Source organism: Neovison vison, chromosome 6, assembly GCF_020171115.1.
Source record: "Neovison vison isolate M4711 chromosome 6, ASM_NN_V1, whole genome shotgun sequence".
NCBI lineage: Eukaryota > Metazoa > Chordata > Mammalia > Carnivora > Mustelidae > Neogale > Neogale vison.
Window position 1 is genome coordinate 76044922 of NC_058096.1, and position 21832 is coordinate 76066753.

The 21832-nt window shown below is 41.6% G+C and overlaps 1 protein-coding gene across 1 annotated transcript; it reads right to left on the minus strand.

The window, feature by feature from the left end:
• Window positions 1-18578: 18578 nt before the first annotated feature.
• Window positions 18579-20006, minus strand: LOC122910449 (obg-like ATPase 1). The gene is given in 2 exon segments (XM_044255083.1): window positions 18579-19863; window positions 19865-20006. Coding segments are annotated over 2 exon segments (1191 nt in total). The 5' UTR covers window positions 19952-20006; the 3' UTR covers window positions 18579-18759.
• Window positions 20007-21832: the final 1826 nt, after the last annotated feature.

Below are 21832 nucleotides of genomic sequence, written 5' to 3' on the forward strand. Positions count from 1 at the left end.
TTTCCCTCTGGTTTCTGGAATCGAGAATCTACTTAGCTAATTTAACAGCTCATTTTTCAAGTAAAAAATGACAAAGAATCAGTAAGTAGTATTTCTACATTTCCATATCATTTCCATTTATGCTTATTTCAAATCCAGGTCCATCAACACAGAATATGAAATCACCCCCCAAAATTTTCATCAGTTATTTTCTGTCCCTACCCTCTGCAGGAGAAATAAACTCTCCCTTCTTAGAAGATAAAAATCTAATCTGTTGAGAATCAGGTGACAGGTTCCATACCAAGGCGTGATGAGTATATTGATGATGTCAGTCATACACTCATCTCCCATGTTGTATTATTTGTTTATTGCTTGTCTTTTCTTTGAGACAGTCAGCTCCCCAAGGACAGCAACAAGGCCCATTTGATTTCTCTGTGGCACACAGTCAATATTTCAATATGCATTTGTTGATTTTATCATTGGTAGGTCAGATATCATGATAATCAACCCTGTTTACTCAACAATGGCTAAGCACTTCCTAGGCACAAAGGGGAATGTTGATTATTTGGGGTATATGAAGATGAGTAGAATTCATTCCCCACCTTCAAAAAGCTTACCCCACTGTCAATCCTTATAGTATGCTGTTGTTGTAAAGCCCATGGTCCATGGAAGGCTATGGCTTCCCACATCCCTTCATGAAAAAGTGTTCCTTAGCCTTGCAGCAGCTCAGCATCTTAGGGGCAGGATGGACGTGTTGGAGGATTGTCTCCAGAACAACTCACAACCAATGAGGGTGGCAGGTCTTTGCTCTGCAGTAGGACATTTCTGAGCCTGTGCCACCCAGACCCTCAGTAGATCTCCGATGGGGTGGAGCCCCAGTTACTCATAGGAGTAACCTGTTCATTAAAATACGCTTTATTGGCTTTTCTCCTTTCTTGGTCTTACTTCCTACTCACTCACAGTGCTTCCTAGGATCTCTTTCCAAATCAATTCTTACATACAAATCCCTTACTCTGGGTCTGATTTTAGAAGATGCCTGAGTACTAGAGTGATAAGTATCAGAGGCACATTCAGAGTGTTATGAGAATGCAGTCGAGGGGGGATTAATTTTAGCTAGGAGAAGACTTGCATCTTTTGAATAGGCTCTAGGGGGCTGTGAGTGTACCTGTAGGAAAAACTCCTTCCCACTGAGAAAAGAGAGGCATGGAGATGCGGAAGCATAAAAAGTGCTCAAGGAACTGTAGGCAGTTGAGTCTGGAGAGAATGTGGGTAGAGGAGCATCTCGGAATTTCCTAGAAAGTAATCCAGAGCCTCTCACATTCCAGCAAGGAAGCAGGTCTTTCTTGTAACTTTAATCTGAAACTTCAGCTCCAGCCACTCATGCTTCTTCAACTGGTCCTCTGAAATGTCTAGACATTCTCCTTTTGGTAGGAATATCCGATGTAGAAACAAACGTGGCTACACGTGACCTGTAAAAGCAGCCATATGATAACCACTGACCAGCCCACTATCTTTTGCAAGCAGGGATCTTTCTTTCTGCCTGTCAATTTTAATTTGTGTTTTCTGAGTTCCCATGACATTGATATTTTGCTCTTTCTGAGAGCTTGTAGTCTAAACACAGTGTTTGTGCCTCAACCCAGAGAAATTTACTGCCTTCTGTTAGACGCTAATCTTGAACTAAAAAAAAGAATGATGTGTCATGGAGTCAAGGAAAATGACCCAACCTAACTCTACTTTGGAATCCACATTGTTAGTTTCTAAGCAAGTACAACGTGTGTGTATGTTCCTGCTCATTCTCTCGTCTCATGTCCTGAAAATGGTTTCCTTCTAATAAAATGTTTTGACAAGTCATTCTGTCTTCCAGTACTCACTCAATTATAGCCTCTCACCATGATCAGGAACTGTGAAATTGGTTATAAACCCAAAATAGGAGCTGAAAACCAAAAAATAGAGGTGTGGCAGCAGGATGGGAGCAGAATAATTTGGTCATTTTCCCAGCAGAGGAAAGCCAGTTTAAGAAAGACAAAATGAGTGCTTCTGCAAAAGGTATACAAGATTGGAAAATAACAGAGAAATTAAAGAAGTTATTAAAGCTCACAAGAGAATTTGGTGAGAGAACACTACTCATTTCAGCTCAGTAGGAGCCAGTTTGCATTATTATGTTTTGCTCTATACTTAGCTTTGAAGAAAGCCACAAATTACAATGGTTAAATAGAGCTTTTGAAAATAGAAAATAGCAACATTGCAAGTACAGAACAGCACTGGGCTAGAACACCCTCCAGACCATCCCCAAACCGGGATGACTATAGAGCACTTCCGAAATTCCTCCCTCCCTCTCCCACCCCCAGGAGTTTCAGTCCTGTCCTTCGTGAATCCCCATTACTATAATAATATTTGTGAATAAATACAGCTTTGTTTTGTTTTTAAACTGGGATCTTCAACCAAAGGTTGGGATGGAAAGAAAGCTGCCCGGGTAATTTGACCAGGTTGAATACTTGGGGAAGAGACTGAATTAAAACATATCCAGATCCAGAAAGGAATGATGATCATCACATTTGTTGAGGTCTTTGTATGTCGAAGGCACTGCTCTATAGACATAGTACATGTGTTACATAATTTATCCTCATCACAACCTTAAGAGATAGATACTATTCCTAACCCTTGTTAGAGATGAGGACACTGGGACAAAGAAAGACTAAATAACTTGCCCAAGGTCACATGCTGGCAGGTGGCAGAACCAGGATTCGGTCTGGTGATCTGGCTTCTGAGCCTGCATTCTTTTTCTTTTTTCTTTTCTTTCTTTTTTTTTTTTAAACATATAATATATTATTTGTTTCAGGGGCACAGGTATGTGATTCATCAGTCTTACACAATTCACAGTGCTCACCATAGCACGTACTCTCCCCAGTGTCCATCACCCAGTTGCCCCATCCCTCCTACCCACCTCCCCTCCAGCAACCCTCAGTTTGTTTCCTGAGATTAAGAGTCTCTTATGGTTTGTCTCCCTCTCTGGTTTCATCTTGTTTCATTTTTCCTTCCCTTCCCCTATGATCCTCTGTCTTGTTTCTTGAATTTATCATATCATATGATAATCATATGATAATTCACTTTCTCCGATTGACTTATTTCACTTAGCATAATACCGTCTAGTTCCATCCATGTCATTGCAAATGGCAAGATTTCATTTTTTGATGGCTGCATAATATTCCATGGTGTGTCAGTGTGTGTGTGTGTGTGTGTGTGTGTTATATATCACATCTTTTTTATCCATTCATCTGTGGTTGGACATCTTGGTTTTTTCCATAGTTTGGCTATTGTGGATATTGCTGCTATAAACATTCAGGTGCACGTGCCCCTTCAGATCACTACATTTTTATCTCTGGGGTAAATACCCAGTAGTGCAATTATTGGGCCATAGAGTAGCTCTATATACAACTTTTTGAGGAACCTCCATATTGTTTTCCAGAGGGGCTGCACCAGCTTGCATTACCACCAACAGCATAGGAGGGTTCCCCTTTCCCTGCATCCTCACCAACACCTGTTGTTTCCTGACTTGTCAATTTTAGCTATGCCGACTGGTGGGAGGTGGTATCTCATTTTGGTTTTGATTTGTATTTCCCTGACACCGAGTGATGTGGAGCATTGTTTCATGTGTCTTTTGGCCATTTGGATGTCTTCTTTGCAGAAATTTCTGTTCATGTCTTCTGCCCATTTCTTGATTGGATTATTTATTCTTTGGGTGTTGAGTTTGATAAATTCTTTACAGATTTTGGATACTAGCCCTTTATCTGATATGTCATTTGCAAATATCTTTTCCCATTCTGCTGGTTGTCTTTTGGTTTTGTTGACTGTTTCCTTGGCTGTGCAAAAGCTTTTTATCTTGATGAAGTCCCAAAAGTTCATTTTTGCCCTTGCTTCCCTTGCCTTTGGTGATGTTTCTAGGAGGAAGTTGCTGCGGCTGAGGTTGAAGAGGTTGCTGCCTGTGTTCTCCTCAAGGATTTTGATAGATTCCTGTCTGACATTGAGGTCTTTTATCCATTTTGAGTATATTTGTGTTTGTATGTGTGTGGGAGGTGTAAGGAAATGGTCCAGTTTCATTCTTCTGCATGTGGCTGTCCGGTTTTCCCAACACCTTTTATTGAAGAGACTGTCTTTTTTACATTGGACATTCTTTCCTGCTTTGTTGAAGATTAGTTAACCATAGAGTCGAGGGTACATTTCTGGGCTCTCTATTCTGTTCCCTTGATCCATGCGTCTGTTTTTGTGCCAGTACCATACTGTCTTCATGACTACAGGTTTATAATAGAGCTTGAAGTCTGGAATTGTGATGCCACCAACTTTGGTTTTCTTTTTCAACATTCCTCTGGCTATTTAGGGGCCTTTTCTGGTTCCATACAAATTTTAGGATTATTTGTTCCATTTTGAAAAATGTTGATGGCATTTTAAGAGATTGCATTAAATGTGTATATCGCTCTAGGTATGAGCTTGTGTTCTTGATAACCACACTGTAATGCCTCAGAGGTCACGCTGTGGAGTGAATATTTGTGTCCGCCCCAATTGATATGTTCAAAGTCCTAACTCCCAGTGTTTGGAGGTGGGACCTTTGAGATGTAATTCAATTTGATGAGGTCATGTGGATGGAGCCCCATGATGGAATTACTACCCTTATAAAAAAAGAAGACACTAGAACTTTCTCTCCTTACCATGTGAGAATACGCTGAGAAGGCAACAATTTGCCAGCCAAGAAGAGTGCCATCACCAGGAACTGAATCTGCTGGCTTCTTGGTTTTGGACTTCCCAGCAGCCAGAACCATGAGAAAATAAATTTCTGTTGTTTAAACCAGCCAGTCTTCGGTATTTTGGAATAGCAGCCCAAGAAGATTATGACAGACCACTAAGCTGGCACAACCAAGCTGTTACCTAGGAGGTCAGGGAATTGTAGACAGAAGAGCTTCCACTCAGACCCAGGGATTTATTTTAAGTGCTTCCTTATGAGGGTCTTGCTTACTGTAGAATGGGATTGAGTTACATGGTTCACTCAAAGGTAATCCAGGGTATGTACAAGTCCCAGAATCAGATTTCTGTAGTAAGCTAGGTACCTTCCTGCTTATCAGTGGCCACCTCATTTCTGAGTGAAGCAGCTGTTATGAGCTAAATATGCAGGAATCTGGATCTGGTTAGTGGTATTGAATTAGAAGGAAGAACAAGGCTGTTCATTCCCCTCTCATTCCCTGGGATACGGTACAAATCAAGATCTGTGCTAAATTTGAAGAGATTAGTATTTGAGGGGCCCCAGCTTGTCCCTCTCAGTCTTTCATAGAGTTTAAGTCCCAACTGGTTTGACTCTAATTCAGTTCTTTTTATTGCATATTTAATGGTATAAATGCATAATGTTATAAGTGCATGTAAATTGCATACTTAATGGTATAAATGCAGTATCTCTCAGTTACATGAAACTCATACTTGTTACCAAATTTTTGCCACAAAGAACAGTGCTACATACTATCCCTAGGAATATATGCTCTTATATATGGATAATTTTACTTGTATAGAATAAATTACAAAAAGTGGGATTTTAAAGAAAAAGTATTTTTAATTTGAGAGATATTATCAGGTTTGCATTCTAAATAGGCATTAACAGGGGTGGCTGAGTGGCTCAGTCAGTTAAGTGTCTGCCTTTGCTCAGATCATGGTTTCAGGATCCTGGGATCGAGCCCCAGCCTGATGTTGGGCTCTGCGCTCATCAGGGAGTCTGCTTGTTCTCCTTCCTCTCCCTTTGCCCCTCCCCCACCCCACCCCCATTTGTGTGTGTGCACGTGTGCTCTCTCTCTCTCTCAAATAAATAAATAAATAAAATCTTTAAAATATAAATAAATTTAAAAATAAATAGGTGCTAACAAATCACTCTCCACTGGTACTGTAGGGCATATTAGTCTGTCTTTCTTAATCATCTTCCTAAGTTCAGGATGTTCTTCCCAGGGAGAAGCCAGATTCTCACTTTCCCAGCACCCCTTGCAGTCTGCGTGTAAACCTGTGACCTAGGCCCTGCCAGTCAGGTACCACAAAGTGAAGTCACTTCACACTGATGAGACAAGGACACAGGCGCTGTACAGAATCCAGTCTGGTGCAGTGTCTGCAGATACTTCCAGCTTCTAAACATAGCTGTGGCAGTCATACTTTGTTCTGGGAACTTTGCAGCTCTAAAACAAGGATATCTTGTCAACCCATCAGTAGTAGGAATTGATCTGTTCTTAAAGGCTCACTTCAGTCTATCCCATTGCTTCTACTCCAGCTGAAGCCATAGTGACCCCTTCCTGGGTCAGCAGCAACAAACTCCCACCTGGTCTCCCAAGCCCTAGAGTAATGAGAATCCATTTTCCGTCCTGTAGCCTGGATGATCTTTCTAGAACTCAAATTGGATCATATCACCCCTGTGTGTTCAAAAGCTTTCAATTTCTCCGCTCTGCCTTAGGCTAAAGTTTCTGTTCCTTAGCCTGGTCCAGAAAACCCTCCAAGAGCTGCCCCCGACTTCCCTTCCCAGGCACACCTCCCTCTTCCCTTCTCACCACACACTCCAGTCATGCTGCCCACTTCTCAGGTCTTTCATTGTCCCATGCCTTTTCCTACTTCTGGGCTTTTGCAGGCCCTCTAATCCCTGTTCTTTCCTCTTTTCTTCCTGTCTAACTTCTGGCTCTGCAGTTGTCCACTTAGGTGGTGCTTCCCCTGACTGCCCTGGACTAGATTGTGTTCCCACAATACACTGTTTGTGTTTAGTAGGTAATGAAGAAAAATTTGATGAATTAATAAATAAACAGATAAGACAGATATTCATATCACTCATTTACTCATGAGGTAACTAAGGTTTGGAGAGTCTATTTTCATAAAGCTATAAGGCTAGTGAACAGTAGACCTGGGACCAAAACACAGATCTTCTGACTCTTGACATATTTTCAACTATCCCTCGTTGGCCCCTTCAAATGCAATTTATCACTCTTCTAGGCTTAATAAACACCATTATGATGTGCAAACACTGTGAGGCAGGTTTGTCAACCTCAGCACTATTGACATTTTGGGCTGGGTAGTTCTTTGTCGTAGGCTGTTCTGTGCATTGAAAGATGATTAGCAGTATCCCTGACCTCTACCCACTAGATTTTAGTAGTATCATCCTCCTTTCAGTTGTCTCCAGACATTGTCAAATGTCCCATGTGGGGGCAAAATAGCCTTCCATTAAGAATCAGTGCTCTGGGGCGCCTGGGTGGCTCAGTGGGTTAAAGCCTGTGCTTTCGGCTCAGGTCATGATCTCAGGGTCCTGGGATCGAACCCCGCATCAGGCTCTCTGCTCAGCGGAGAGCCTGCTTCCTCCTCTCTCTGCCTGCCTCTCTGCCTACTTGTGATCTCTCCCTCTGTCACATAAATAAATAATATCTTAGAAAAAAGAACCAGTGCTCTAAGGAAACCAGGTATGCTTTGTTAAATCTCTACAGCTCTGGGTTGAGAATATAAGTCTCAGCATAAGGGCGCCTGGGTGTGTCAGTCAGTTAAGCATCTGCTTTCAGCTCAGCTCATGATCCCAGGGTCCTAGGATGGAGCCCTGCAAAGAGCCCTGCATCACATTGGGCTCCTTGCTCAATGGGAAGTCTGCTTCTGCCTCTCCATTTGCCCTTCCCCCTGCTGGGCTCTCTCTCTCCTTCTCTCAAATAAATTGAAAAATAATAAGTGTCAGCATAGGTATACCTCAGAAAAATGGAAAAATGGAAGGCAAGAGCAGACCTATGTCTAAATATTGACGTTGCACCATTTAAGCCACAGGTCTTAACCTCACCGAGCCTCAGTTTTCTTATCTACAATACAGGGATGATAACGCTCAAAACTGTAGAGAGCATCAGAGAGAACGTTCATAAAGAACTCAATAAATTACATTAATGTAATGAAGCAACTGCTCGCTTTTGAACAATAACTAGTGGATTAACTCACTAAAACAGGCATAAAGAAAAACAGGACTAAAGAGAGGAGCTGGAAATTCAGGTGAAATGGAATGGGTTTGATGAAAAAGGATTTTGAATTCTGAGAGGCCAAAATGAGCCCCACATTTCAGGAATGAAAACAAGTATGACATTTGAACTGGCAAACTTATGGGTGTGCTGCCTCTTATTTATTACCTCCTTATTTCATGGTTTTGTGAAGAAAAGAGAAAAGAAAAAGCCATGCCTAAGGATCAGGTACCATTTTTAAAAATGATTGCATACCCCGTGGGCGTGGAGGACAGGGGGCATGGATTTCAAGATTGCTCAAAACTGGAATCAGGTGAATTAGCAATTGCTTATACTCTTCATTTCCCTTATGAATTTTAACGCAATTTTAATATTTGATATATTGTGTTTGTTTACAAGATTCCTTCAATTTTGAATAGCAAATCCAGAAAAATTTTCCTTGTAAGTATCTACCATTTTTGCTGACTCCCTACCTTGACATAATAGAGCTGCTCCAGAAAGTGCTTCGAGGAAATTCTACAGGGTATCCTTGCCTGAGGGTTCAAAAGAGTGAGCTAAAGGGACAATGACATTCCTGTCAGGAGTAGCAGAGCTCAACAGCACTCACTCCTCTAGCTCCCCAGAACTTCTGCTCTCTCTTCCAGTCCCTCTGTACCTCTCTTCCTTCTCCCTCCCTGGAACTTTCTCCCCTCTGTCCCTAGGGAGATGCTCCAACCTAAGATCTTTTGCCACAGAGCTATCTCCTCTTACTTAGGTCTAAGGATGTCTACCTCCTGAACCCTATACATGAAAATACAAGGAAATAACATCAACCAAAAGACATGCATTTAAATGCCCACCCTAACATCCATCACAATGGAATGGATGAATTGTGTAAATCCATACCGTTGAATTCTACATAGCAAGGAGTATGAACAAAAGGCAACTTCGTGCAAAAACACAGATGAATCCATTGTTAAATGAAAGGGGAAAGCACAAAAAAGTAAATTTGGTACTCTTCAATGAAGTCAAGAGCAGCAAACTAATCTCTGCTTTTATTTTTTTTTTATTTTTTATTTTTTTAAGATTTTTATTTATTTATTTGACAGAGACACAGTGAGAGAGGGAACACAAGCAAGGGGAGTAGGAGAGGAAGAAGCAGGCTTCCCACTGAACAGGGAGCCTGATGTGGGGTTCCAACCCAGGACCCTGGGATCATCATCTGAGCGGAAGGCAGATGCTTAACAGCTGAACCACCCAGGCGTCCCTAATCTCTGCTTTTAGAAGTTAGACTAGTGGGATGCTTGGGTGGCTCAGCTGGTTAACTGCCTTTGGCTCAGGTCCCAGGATCCTGAGATCAAGTCCCCACATTGGGCTCCTTGCTCAGCAGGGAGCCTGCTTCCCTCTGCCTGCAGCTCCCCATGCTTGTGCGCACTCTCTCTCTCTCTCTCACTCTGTGTGTGTCCAAAAAAATAAATAAATAAAATCTTGAAAAAAAAAAAGTTAGACTGGTCAGGGAGTAGTGAAAAGAAGGGTTTCTGAATGCTGGTTACACGAGTTTGTTTTTGTGCAAATTCAGCATCTCCTCATTTATGGCTTGTGCATTTTTTCATATGTCGATTACACTTCAATCAGACATTCACTAAATAAAACAAACATAAAAACAAAACAAAACAAAAAACAAAACAAAAATTTCCAACACTCGTATTTCTTTGAAAATCCTTTCTTTCATGGTAGTATTCTTTCATGAGTATGACTATCTCTCTCAGATTATAGCCTTGTGATAAAAAAACTGCTTTGATAACACTTTTCAGAAACTAGAAGCAGTAATAAAAGACCTGAGTTCTAGGTTCTGCTTAATTTTCCTGTTGACTTCTGCAAACTAAGCACAGAATGTTACTGCTGCGAGAAATCACGGGAACGTCAAGTGATTTGAATTTCTCCCTTCTCCATAGTAGGGGAAGTCGAAGTCTAGAAAAGTGAAGTGACTTGCTCAGAGCCACATGTTCTTTAGTAATAAAATGGGCATTAAAAAAAAAATCTCAGGGGTGCCTGGGTAGCTCAGTTGGTTACTCATCTACCTTTGGCTCAGGTCTTGATCCTGGGAACCTGGGATCAAGCACCCCCTCCCGCCCTACCCCCATGCTCCCCGATCAGTGGGGGAGTCTGCTTCTCTCTCTGCTGGCACCCCAACCCCAGCTCATGATCTTTTTCAAAAAATAAAATCTTAAAAAAAAAAAATCTAAAAAAAAAAATGACAATGGGAGTTCACAGCCCCCCCCCGTGCCCCAATCCCCATGATTTCACTTTCTATTTAAGAATAAAAATACTGATGGAAGGGAGAAGGAACTGGGTTGGTTGTTCTATAAATACAGAACTTTAATTAACTGACACCACTTAGGTAAGAAGTAACTCCTGTGACTCCTAAGCAAAATTCCCTTTTAATCAACACCTGTAAGTTAGTTTCTCCTTGAGACTTCAAACAACAGATGTAATAGGAGAGCGTACAGGTTATGCTGCAATAACAAACATCCCCCATACCTTGATGGCTTAAAACAACAAAGTTTTATAATTATGCTGCATGCCCATCAAATGTCAGCAGGAGTTTTGTTCTACCTCCTTATGATCCTTTCCCTGGGACCCACTGAAGAAGCCACTCTCTGGATCCTGGCTGGTCACCGTGGCTATGGGGAAATAGAATGTGGTAAAGCATGCAGCAGCTCTTAAAGCTCTGTCTGAAAGTGACTTAGGTACTTCCAGACCCATCTCCACCAGAGCAAGTCTTGTGAGCACTCCTGACCTCTCATGGGCAAGGAGGTACGATTTCACCATGAATCCAGAAGCCAGGAGAGCAGGAATATATGGGAACAGCTCTAATGACTATCTAAAAATAAATAAATAAATAAAAATAAAAAGTGAAACATCCACTGTGAGAGTCCCATATTTCCTCCTGAGTTTTACCATAATCATTATGACCTACCTACACTTTTTAAAGATATGGTAGAGTGAAGATAAACTCTGGAGAAAGGAAAATATAGACATGAAAGGCAGCATTGGCAGGTGTAAATAAAACTCTTTCAACTATAATTGAAAGGATTTTTATGAAAGGCATAAAGTGGTTTCCTCTGCCTTTCTGCAAGTAGTTTAGTGGGCTGAATGATCAATATTCTTCTAAAGTGCCCAGAAACCATTTTGACCAAAGGCAACTAAATAAATTAATTGCCCTCCAGGACTGTAACACTGAACCCTTTAAATGAAGGCAGCTTTCATGGATGCAAACAAAATGTGTCCCTTGTGGTCATTGTAAGCTTTAAACATTAATTAGGAGAGAGTGCTTTTAAGTAGGAAGGGAAAAAATCCATTTTGTTGGGGTTACAATCTCTGATGCTAAATTAAAAAGAAAAGAAAATTAAATTAAAAAGAAAATGATTTTATAGGTAATAATTTGTTTTGAATGACTTTCTCCCTTTTTTTCTCTGCACACAAACATAACCATAAAAATCATTAAGTGCTGATAAATTAAAGGGAGAATGTGTCAGGCCTCACCCTTCAGCCCCACTCTCTGTACTAGATTTCAAGGGATATTATCTTTGGCTGGTAACAAATAAATATTGTATTTTCAAGAATCTAGTTAAAACATGCATTTGAATGGACACTGGTCAAAAAGCAAGGTTGGGTATAAGTAACAGTCTATGAAAAATACACAAACACAACTTGGCTAGTTAGCAGCTGGCAATGCATGGGTTCTCTCTGGAATTAAGTATCATGTTTATGTGCTATCACACTTCAAATGATGCCAGATTCAGAAACTTGCTTTACAACTTGAAGTAATGTTATATAATACATCCTTCTGGGGCCTCTGTAACAGGAATATTGTTGATGTTCTATAGTCATATCATTTGTTAGTTTCAATGTCCAAGTGTTTGTAGGTATTATATGTAAGACGGTATACAGACTTACTGTTGCATCAAGGAATACACGTGATTTAGGTTCTGAATTACCCTACAGCTTTATAAATTCTTTGAGAAAAAAGGTCAGGTAAAAAATTTTTTCAATGTGGAATGTAAATGTGGAAAAAGGGAAATTCATATATGATTTGGGAATATTCACTCAAGTTTTAGTGTTAATGGCTTGTAATAAAGACACAAAGTTTGAGAACCAACCCCAGGGATGTGGGTTCCTGGAATAGGGGTCCAGGTGCAGATGGTGGTTTAGTGAGGGTAGGCAAAAATTGGGCCAGGAGATGGTGAGAGTGGCGGTGGTCAGGATGGCAAGGAAAGGAAACAGTCTTGCCTGCTAGGTCAGATGCAGTCTAGATATATGAAAGCTCTCCAGAAAAACAAAAACAAAAACAAAACAAAACAAAAAAAACAACCCTGGCATCATCTGAAGGGATTTTATCTTTCCCATCTAAGGTTAACTTGCTTGTTAAATGATCTAAATAGGAGTTTAGTCCTTCTGGAACTGAATGTCAGCCTCTTTCCTCCAAAGAGGACTTTAGCTGGAGATCAAGGTCTTACCTTCTGGCCTGACTTTGACCTCCAAGGAGGAATCTGTACTTGCATTTATTAAATCAGTGCCAGACCTTGGTACATATAAGTTCTTGATAAATATTTGTTGAAAAATGAATGTTGAATAAAAAACATGAGCAGAATGGGAAGTGGGGCAAATGGTGGTAGTATGTTCTCTTCAAAAAATCATTTATTCCTGGTCCAGCACCAGGGCCATTACAGCAACCTCCTTAGCGAAGAAGGCACCTTTCAGGGTTGCAGAAATTTTATTCAATCCCGTGCCTGGGTTTCTTCCACATTGTGGACCTTTACTGGCACTTCACCTTTAGCTGGAACGTGTGAACTCAAAGCACCTTTGTTAACATTCATTTATGCTACAAGGCAGTTGAATTAAAAATGTCAACTGTCATGACATAGAAGGAAAACCAAAGGTACAAGTGTAATTCCATGAGGAAATGTGGAAATAGAAGATAAGCCACCTCCTAAATGACATTGATCTCACTGGTGATGAGTGAAGAGTGAAGTACTTAATATTGCAAATGCCATGAGCAACAGAAAAGCACTCGTGTATAAATATATGACCTTTCATATGAACTTGACAATGATTACATGTTGAAATTGTAATAATTCTGGTCTTTCACTAACTATACTCACTTTCAAACACCTAGCTAAAATCTGGAGCATATGGATATCTGAAGTTTAAAGCCAAACACACTTAGGTTAATATTTTATATCACCAAGAATATAATTATAAAATGGACACTGATTTTTAAAAAATAGTTCTTGAACATGTCAAGTCTCAAGGTACACTTCTTTTCAAAGTACACAGTCAAGACCCCACAATCTAACCTTCCCATCTTGCGTTTGTAATTATCCTTGCAAAGTTATCAGGAGAACACTGCTTGGGAAAGAGTATTTTCACAAAGTGTCGTGTTCACCCCCAATAAATCTCTTGCCCTCCTTGCTCTCTGGCCAACAGTGCACACCTTTATGTTCTTCTTGACTGGACTGACAGTAGACACAAACATAAAACAAGATATTTCTGGAATGGAGATAGCCTGGCAAAGGCACCAAACCAAATTCCTGTTGCCTCCAAATTTCCGGTTTCAAAAGGATTTTCCAAAGTCTTCAGCAGTTCTTCTCATCTTGGCTGTCCATTAGAAGAGTCTGTGAAGTTTAAAAAAAAATGCATATTTCCAGAAGCCCATGAGAGAACATCTTTGCAGGGTGAGGCCCAGGTACTGCCCTTCTCAAAACTCCTATGTGATTCTAATTCAGTGCTGTGGTCTGAATTGTTTGTGTTCCCCTGAAACAAATATGTTGAAATCCTAATGCCCAGTGTGATAATATAGGGAGGTGGGGACTTCAGGAGGCAATTAGGTCATGAAGGTGGAACCCTCATGAATGAGATTAACATCCCTATGGGAGGTTCCCTTGCCCTTTCTCCCATGTGAGGATGTAACAGTGAAGTCTGTGACTAGAAGGGGGTCCCCACCTGGCCAAGCCTGCACCCGATCTTGGATTTCCAGCCTTTAGAACGGTGAGAAATATATTTCTGTTGTTTATAAGCCACCCAATCCGTGGTATTTTGTTACAACAGCCCAACGGACTAAGACATCCAGCATGGCTTGAGAACCCATCAGACGATAATCACAGGAACTGAGCAGTTGATGTTGTCCCTTTGACTTATTTAGAAGGTCCAAATATCTGTTAGCCAGGAAGTAATAGCTTAGTGATATTTCTCAAACTTCTCATTTTACCACCTTCATAATTTTTGCCACATTCATGTATCATGTTCCGTCCTTTAATTAAAATTTTTTACTAAATTAAATAACACTTAAAACTGAAACATAAGAAATAAAAACAAAGTTCTTATTACAACTGTAATAATGAAATCGGTCCCCCTTGCCATTAATAGAAGGAAACAAACAAACAAAGGCAAAAACAAACACCCCACACATTATTCAAATCAAGTGAAACACTGTTGCTTGCCCAGAGGCATCCAGAGGCCTGCTCTCTTTTTGTTAACAAGAGAATGGAAAGAGTCTTGCTTTAACTGGTCAGCACAGTCAGTCCCCTAACCAGGCCTAAGGCTCAAGGCTACTCTTGGCCATTGGAATTGTTCAGAAAAGGCCTTGTGAGTCAATCTGGTGAAATAGGGCGGGAGTGGGGGGTGGGGGGTGGGGATCTTTCCTCGAGAGGTTTTGGGGAAAAAAAAAGATTTTGTCTTTTGGGAGCCCCTGGAAGAGAATGCATCTCTTCCTTTGGATGTTGACTGGGGCTAATACTGGGGACAAATTGCAAGGCTGGAAGGGCCAGCTGAGCACACCAGCCAGAGCTCTTCCCCTCTCCTTCTCTAGGCTAATTTGGTGACTGAGAACATTTTGAGTTGGGTTTTCTGTTAGCTACCCATCAAATCCCAATACAGGGAAAGAAGCAAGCATTCAAAAAATACCAGCACTCAATAGAGACTTTCTTCTTGATATAATCTGGAGGATTGAAAGAGAAGTGGAAGGGGAGTAATATCCTTCTTGACTCAAGGCCGTTGAATGCCGTGTCCATCTATCAAGCAAAATCACCTTAGGGGCACACAAGCCTCACTTAAGGAATATTGGTCTAAGGTTGGGAGACAGGGTAGCCTGATAGAGACAAAGCCGCAGTGGCTGTGACTACCTTATGTTTACTTCTTGATAACTTTTCTCAATAAGAAAAGCCACAGTGCACATTGCCAGCTGCACTTGAACTCCCACAGGAATCTGAAAATATGGACTGGGAATGGGGGAGAGAATAAGTTAACCTAAATAGTGTTTGTGCCTCTGGCATTATGCATAGAGCTCCCTGAACATCTCCTAAGTCACCAGAACTCAAAAGTGTAGCCCATGGACTAGCAGCATCCATGGTTTCCCCTAGGAGCTTGTTAAAATTGTGGAGTCCCAGGCCCTACCCAGACCAACTAAATTAATGTGTATTTTAACCAGATGCCCTTTGATACGTGCACAATAAACGTTGAGAAGAATTGCGCTTGGAGCCCGGATCCAGTGCTTGGAGCCTGGTCATGCAGCTTAGACCACAAACAGCTGATGGGTGCAGAGTCTGGACTTGGAGATTTGCTTCTCCCTGTGGAATACCAGCTGCACACTTTCAGCCAAGACTGTCTGCTCTGTTTCCCTTCAGCTTCTCTGCAACCGATAGGTCACCTGCACAAAAGAACCAGTTTCCCCGAATCCTTGGGTTTCACTTAATACTAGCCTATCTCCATCCATCGCTGGCGCTCTCACCTTAGAGCTGTAGAAGTCATAGATACGGGAGCAATGAACACCTTTGGGGTTTTCTCCTTTGCTATTACATTTCCTGCATCCTATATATCGATTCATTCATCAACTCAAACACAGATTAAATGCCTTCTTTGTGTCATTTGTAAGCCATAGCTCCTAGATTTTTTTAATCAAAGCTACGGTGACGATGAACAATGCCCTAAGGCCTTTTATAATCAGCAAATTCTGAGCTGTCCCGAGGAAATAGACCAGAGCTCTCCTGCCTCTATCAAGTTTTAGAAATTAACTATTAATATAACTGTCAAGAGTCAGGTAAGTTACACACCAAGGGACAGCTAAAGGTTAAATCAGTGCAGGCAAATAAAAAAGAAAAAGAGAGTCGTAATGTCTTCCTGCTAGGTGGGTCCTCTTCCTTCATTTTGCACTTGTTATTTGGGAATGATCTACATAGTACCTGAGTGGCGTTGAATCTAACTTTCTGCATCTGTAAGATGGAGACCGTGGTTCTGAGAAGTCCATGTCAGAAGACAGAGAAAGCAGCCAGCTGCAAAGCTCCATACAGTGAGGGCCCAAGAGAGATAGAAACAGGGAACATAGACCCTAGAACTTCTACCTTTCCCACCCAATGGAAGTCTAAGTTTGACCCATTGGTAAGAAATGAAGAATTGGACAGAAGGGACTAAGGTTTAGGTGCTTATGGCTGCGGGAGCCCAAGTTTCTGGGAAAGGGCTAGGAGCATATAGCAGGTGAGACCTTGAGGAGAGGCAGCCCATGAAAGATAAAAGGGGGAAGATGGGGTGGGGGGAGCTCAGACTACAATGCAAATCTTATTTATTTATTTATTTATTTGAGAGAAAGAAAGAGAGATCCATCGGAGAGAGGGAAAGGGGCAAGCAGATTTCCCACCAAGTGTGGAGCCTGAGGCAGGACGTGATCTCACCACCCTGAGATGAACTAAGTCGAAATCAAGAGTCAGTCACTTACCTGACTGTGCCACCTGGGAACCCCTATAATGCAAATCTGACAAAGTCTCTGCCAGCCCAAACAGGGCTCTGTTTGGAAGCATCCCATGTTGGGCAGAAATGGCAAGGCTGGAGTATCCACTGCGTGCTCAGTTTTGGACAAGGCCCTGCGTCAGAAATGTGGGGCCTAGTAGCTAAAACCATTCTTGCATCTGAATACCAAGTTTCTTCTTTAAAGGGAGAAGCTTATAGCTTCTGTATAACTATAAAGCTCCATGTATAGCTCCATGGCTGGACAAGATGGGATCATGGAAAACCTCCAGATAAGTTTAGAAGGATCCCACAGCAGAAGATGCACCATTGCCTGTCTTCCTCAGAGAGGCCATGACTATGACCATGACTGTGGCCCTTGAATATTGGAGAGGTAATGCGTGGGGAAGTGTTGGACCAGATGAACCTGGGGGTAGCTTCACAGCACCCTACCCACCCTGTCTGGTCCCGGGGAAAGAGTTAAGCGGTCCTGAGATCCCAGCATGGGGGCAAAAGAGTCAATAAGGGTGGAAAGACTTGGAGAGACTTTGTGGTCAGACTAGGAGAAGGCAGAGTATGTGGACCGAGTGCCCCAGGCCACAGGAGGGAGGTGCAGCAGGGACAGAGTGATGCCCGAGAGCTGGGGGACCAGTTACACCTCAGGGGAGGTCACCAAGGCCAGCAGACAACTGTGGACCAGAACTGCACCTCCCGGGGGCCTTCACCTGGCTCAGTGGGAACCACGGGAGGAACAAGAATCCCAAATTGATGGAGAAGTTACTAAGAACAAATGGAATTTTAAATTGGAGGAACTAACTAACTTTGAAACAGTGGGATTATTTTCTACTTAGGAGACGCAAGGGCATGGGGGCTATTTAAGTTCAGTTCTCTAAAGAAATTCACAAACTGCATTTCTGAGTTCTGTAGTCTATTGAAGTTCATCTCTGCCACACATAGGTCCTTTAATCATGTCACTTTGGGGAATCTATTCTTAAAAGAAAGAATACTATGCAGAGATATGTTTTATTTCCATCTTTTAAAAAAAGATTTTATGATTCATTTGACAGAGAGCAAATAAAACACAAGCAGAGGGAATGGCAGGCAGAGGGAGAAGCAGGCTCCCTGCCAAGCAAGGACCCCGATGAGGGACTCGATCCCAAGATTATGGGATCATGACCTTAGCTGAAGGCAGACGCTTAACTGACTGAGCCACCATTTCCATATTGTTATTAATATATTATTTTATTAATAAAAGTAATGTTATTAATTAAATCAATAATTTAACAAGACAATTTACAAAAATAAATTTATTAATTATATTTATTAATATATTATTAATATTATTATTTCCATATTATTTCTAATAATGAAGTAATTTAAAGTAGAAGTATTCGGTAAATTACAGTATGTTTACTTGTTGGCGTGTCAGACTAATTACAATGACATTATCGTTAATATGTAATAAATAGCATATAACCTTTTTTCTGTTAAATTGGTCAGTGGAACAAACAGGAAGAAATATTCTATGGTGGTTTTCAAACCTTTTCACCACAGCCCACAATAAACAGTTCATTTGACATCTCCACCCAGGATGCCCGGATGGATTTTTTTTTTTTTTTTTTTTTTGGTTTTGTCAAATGTTTTATTGAGTGTAGACATCTGGAGTACTGTAAAACATGCATTATCTGTAGATTCAAAAAAGGAGCAAGCCACATTGTCCTCACTGTCAAATATGTCAGGCTTGGCATACATGATGGAGATTAATGAAGTATCATGAGAGTAATATGGTTCCTGAAAAGCTTCTACAATTTGGAGTAGGGTCTTAATCATGTGAAAAGCAAAGCTTTCACATTCAGTGAACTTGCATTTCATTGGAGGTACACAGTATTTTAATTTTAAAACAAAAATAATTCTGTTTTTATAAGATTCCCATCCCCCAACTTTATTTTCCCCTCAGTTTTCAGAAATGTTAATTAAAAAAAATCATATCCATTTTGGGAAGTTGGACATTTATCTGAACAATAACTAAAATTTATTTCTTCTTCGGTTGCTGAGGTGTATTAAATTTGAAGAAGATAATATCTCCATCTTCAATAATATAATTTCTGCCTTGTTGTCTGTACTTTCCAGCAGCCTTGACCGCATTTTCAGAACCTTCCTCTTTAAAATCTTCGTATTTCATTACTTCAGCCATAATGAATCCTTTTTCAAAATCTGTGTGAATCTTTCCTGCAGCTTGAGGAGCCTTCGTCCCTTTCCTGATGGTCCATGCGCGCACTTCATCTGGGCCTGCAGTGAAAAAGTATTCTAGTTGGAGTGCTGCAAACCCAGCCTTAATGATCTTTGGCAAAACGCTTTGTGTCATGTTCGCTTCCAGATACTTCTGTCTCTCCTCAGCACTCAATTCTTGCAACTTGAGTTCCAAGGCCCCACTAAAAGGAATGACCAAGGCACCTGGGTCATACTTGTCCACCCACTCTTTAATTTTTATCAACCATTTGTTCTTCTTTCTAATGTAGTCTTTTTCAGAAAGATTAACCAAGTATTCCATTGGTTTTGAAGTCAGAAATAAGTGTTTATTCAACACTTCAATCTCTTTGTCGTTCCAATCATGATAGAAGCAAACAGGTTTCTTCTGATCTATAACCCAGGATTTGACTTTGCACATTATATCATATTCAGGTTTTAATTTCTTATCTCCTCCTCTCACAGCCACTTTTTCTAGTTTATCTATAATGGGCCCAATCATTTCCTCATCTTTAAGCTGAAGTTCTTCGTGTATTATTTCTATATCTCGAATAGGATCTACACTTCCTTCAACATGTGTGATATCATCATCTTCAAAAGCACGTGTTAGATGAAAGATTCCATCACAGGCACTGATATGAGATAAAAAGGCATTTCCCAGGCCTTGACCATTGTGAGCTCCTTTCACAAAGCCAGCGATATCCACTACATTCAGAAAGGCAGGAATTTTGCTTGCTGGTTTGTGGTACTGGCAAAGAAAGTCAAACCTTTCATCTGGCACAGGTACTCTGCTCTCATTAGGATCAATAGTGCAGAAGGGGAAGTTTTCTATCGAAGCCTGACTATTGGTTAATACATTGAAGAAGGTAGATCTCCCAACATTTGGCAAATCCAACAATACCAATTTTCAAGGAGGTTCCAAATCTTCCAATGATTGGGGGTGGTTTAATTCCATCACCTCCCTTTTTGGGGGGCATCGTGCTCAGACCGGGCGATGACACGGGGTCCCAACAGCAGCGGGAGACGGGTCCTGCCGGCCCCCGGTTGGATTTTTATCACTGACATGAAGGTTGCCTGAAACAATGCTTGCCTACCCCGCATGCCATGCATTTTGGCATTTTATATGCTCCTCCATCCTGTCTTTTTCAAGGCCAGGCTCACCACATGAGTTTCCTGGCTACTGATAGCTCATGCCCCTGCTGAGACTGAGCATGACTCCACTGACAGAAAACACCAAACGACAAAAGCGTACGTCTAGGAATCATGCCTGGGGAGCTGTGCCAAATATCAACAGGACCAACTCCCGGGCATTCATGTCTATGCCCCAATTGGTTCCTAATAAACATAATTATTTTCGCTAACGGAATTGATAGCACCAGAGCAATTGCTAAATTGTTCCTGAGGCTTCCCTTCTCCAGGCTAAATAATCCCAGTTTCTGGCTGTGGGGCGAATTCACTGTAGACTGCCCGATAAACTCTAACACAGGAGACCCAAAGCAGGGCTGGTGTCCAGAGCTACAGGGAGTCGCGAAGCCGAAGCCCCACATGGAACCCCTCTACAGCTTGGCGCCTCATGACTCACGGCCTCCACGCGGCCACTGCTGAATTATGTGCATTCTAATGAGGAGACTGATGTCACAGTTCGCCTATCCTTGACATCTCCTTCCCTTTTTTACCTCTCTCCGACACAATTTTATTGAGTGCCTGTTTTGTTCCAAACACTATTCTAAAAGCCACTTTTGAAAAGATCTTTTTTTGTATTTTCCTTTTTCCTCTAATTAGCATGTATTTTTTTTTTCGTAATCAGAGAAAAACACATATTGTTTTGAAAGACTTGAAGACCTAGGTTTTGTCTTTAAGATGCCCACAGCTTAGGAAGGAGCAGTCATGTAAACAAATATGTCAGTGTGAGACTTCGCTGGGTCGTTTACCTGCCCCAGCCTGAAAGTGGTGGCTCTAAGAGCTTTTTTTTTTTTTTTTTTTTAAAGATTTATTTATTTATTTGAGAGAATGAGGGAAAGAACATGCAGGGGGAGGGGTAGAGGAAGAGGGAAAATCTTGGAGTAGATTTTCTGTTGAACGGGGCTGGATCCCAAGGCCCTGAGATCATGATCTGAGCTGAAATCAAGAGTTTGCCGCTTAACCCACTGAGCCACCCAGGCGCCACTACTCCAAGCAGCTTTTAACTGATGGGGCACAAGGTGTTTGTCTCTCCCCTTTCCCAGAACAGCACAGAATTTGTCTGACTCCCATCTCTGCCCCCTTAAGCCTTCACTTCCATTTGTTGGTTGAGAGAAATTAGAGAGAGAGCTAGAACAGAGAGAGAAAGAGGGGAGGGGGAGGAAAGACAAAAGAGAGAGGGAAAAAGGGAGGGAATGGGAGGAGGACAGAGAGAGTCTGCATGGTATCTAGTCCAGCGGTGGCCCACAGGCGCTTGGATCTAAGGTGGATCAGGTCCGTACATTGGCCATAAACATTTGACTGAGTCCAGTAATGGGGGACATGCTGTGATGCTCAGAATACCTTGTAACTCTGCACCCTTCTGAGCTTCAACAGTACTCACCCAAGCCTGGTTGATCCACTGGTTTATTGCCCATGCTGTCACGGATGGCCTGGCCTGTGACCTCCATGGGAATGAGACAGCCGGCTCCATATTTGTCTGGCATCAAGGCTGGAGCCAGATCTTTCTGATTATTTTCAGGTTTTCCAAGTTAATGAGTAATGTTCTCATGGTAGCTGCTACTCAGGACATTAACTTCGGATTCTGGTATTTCCCCAAAGAGTTGGCAGACAGCAAGCTGGATAAATCACCAGAGAATACAGCAAAGCACTCCTAGGTCTGTGCTTCAGGGGCCACT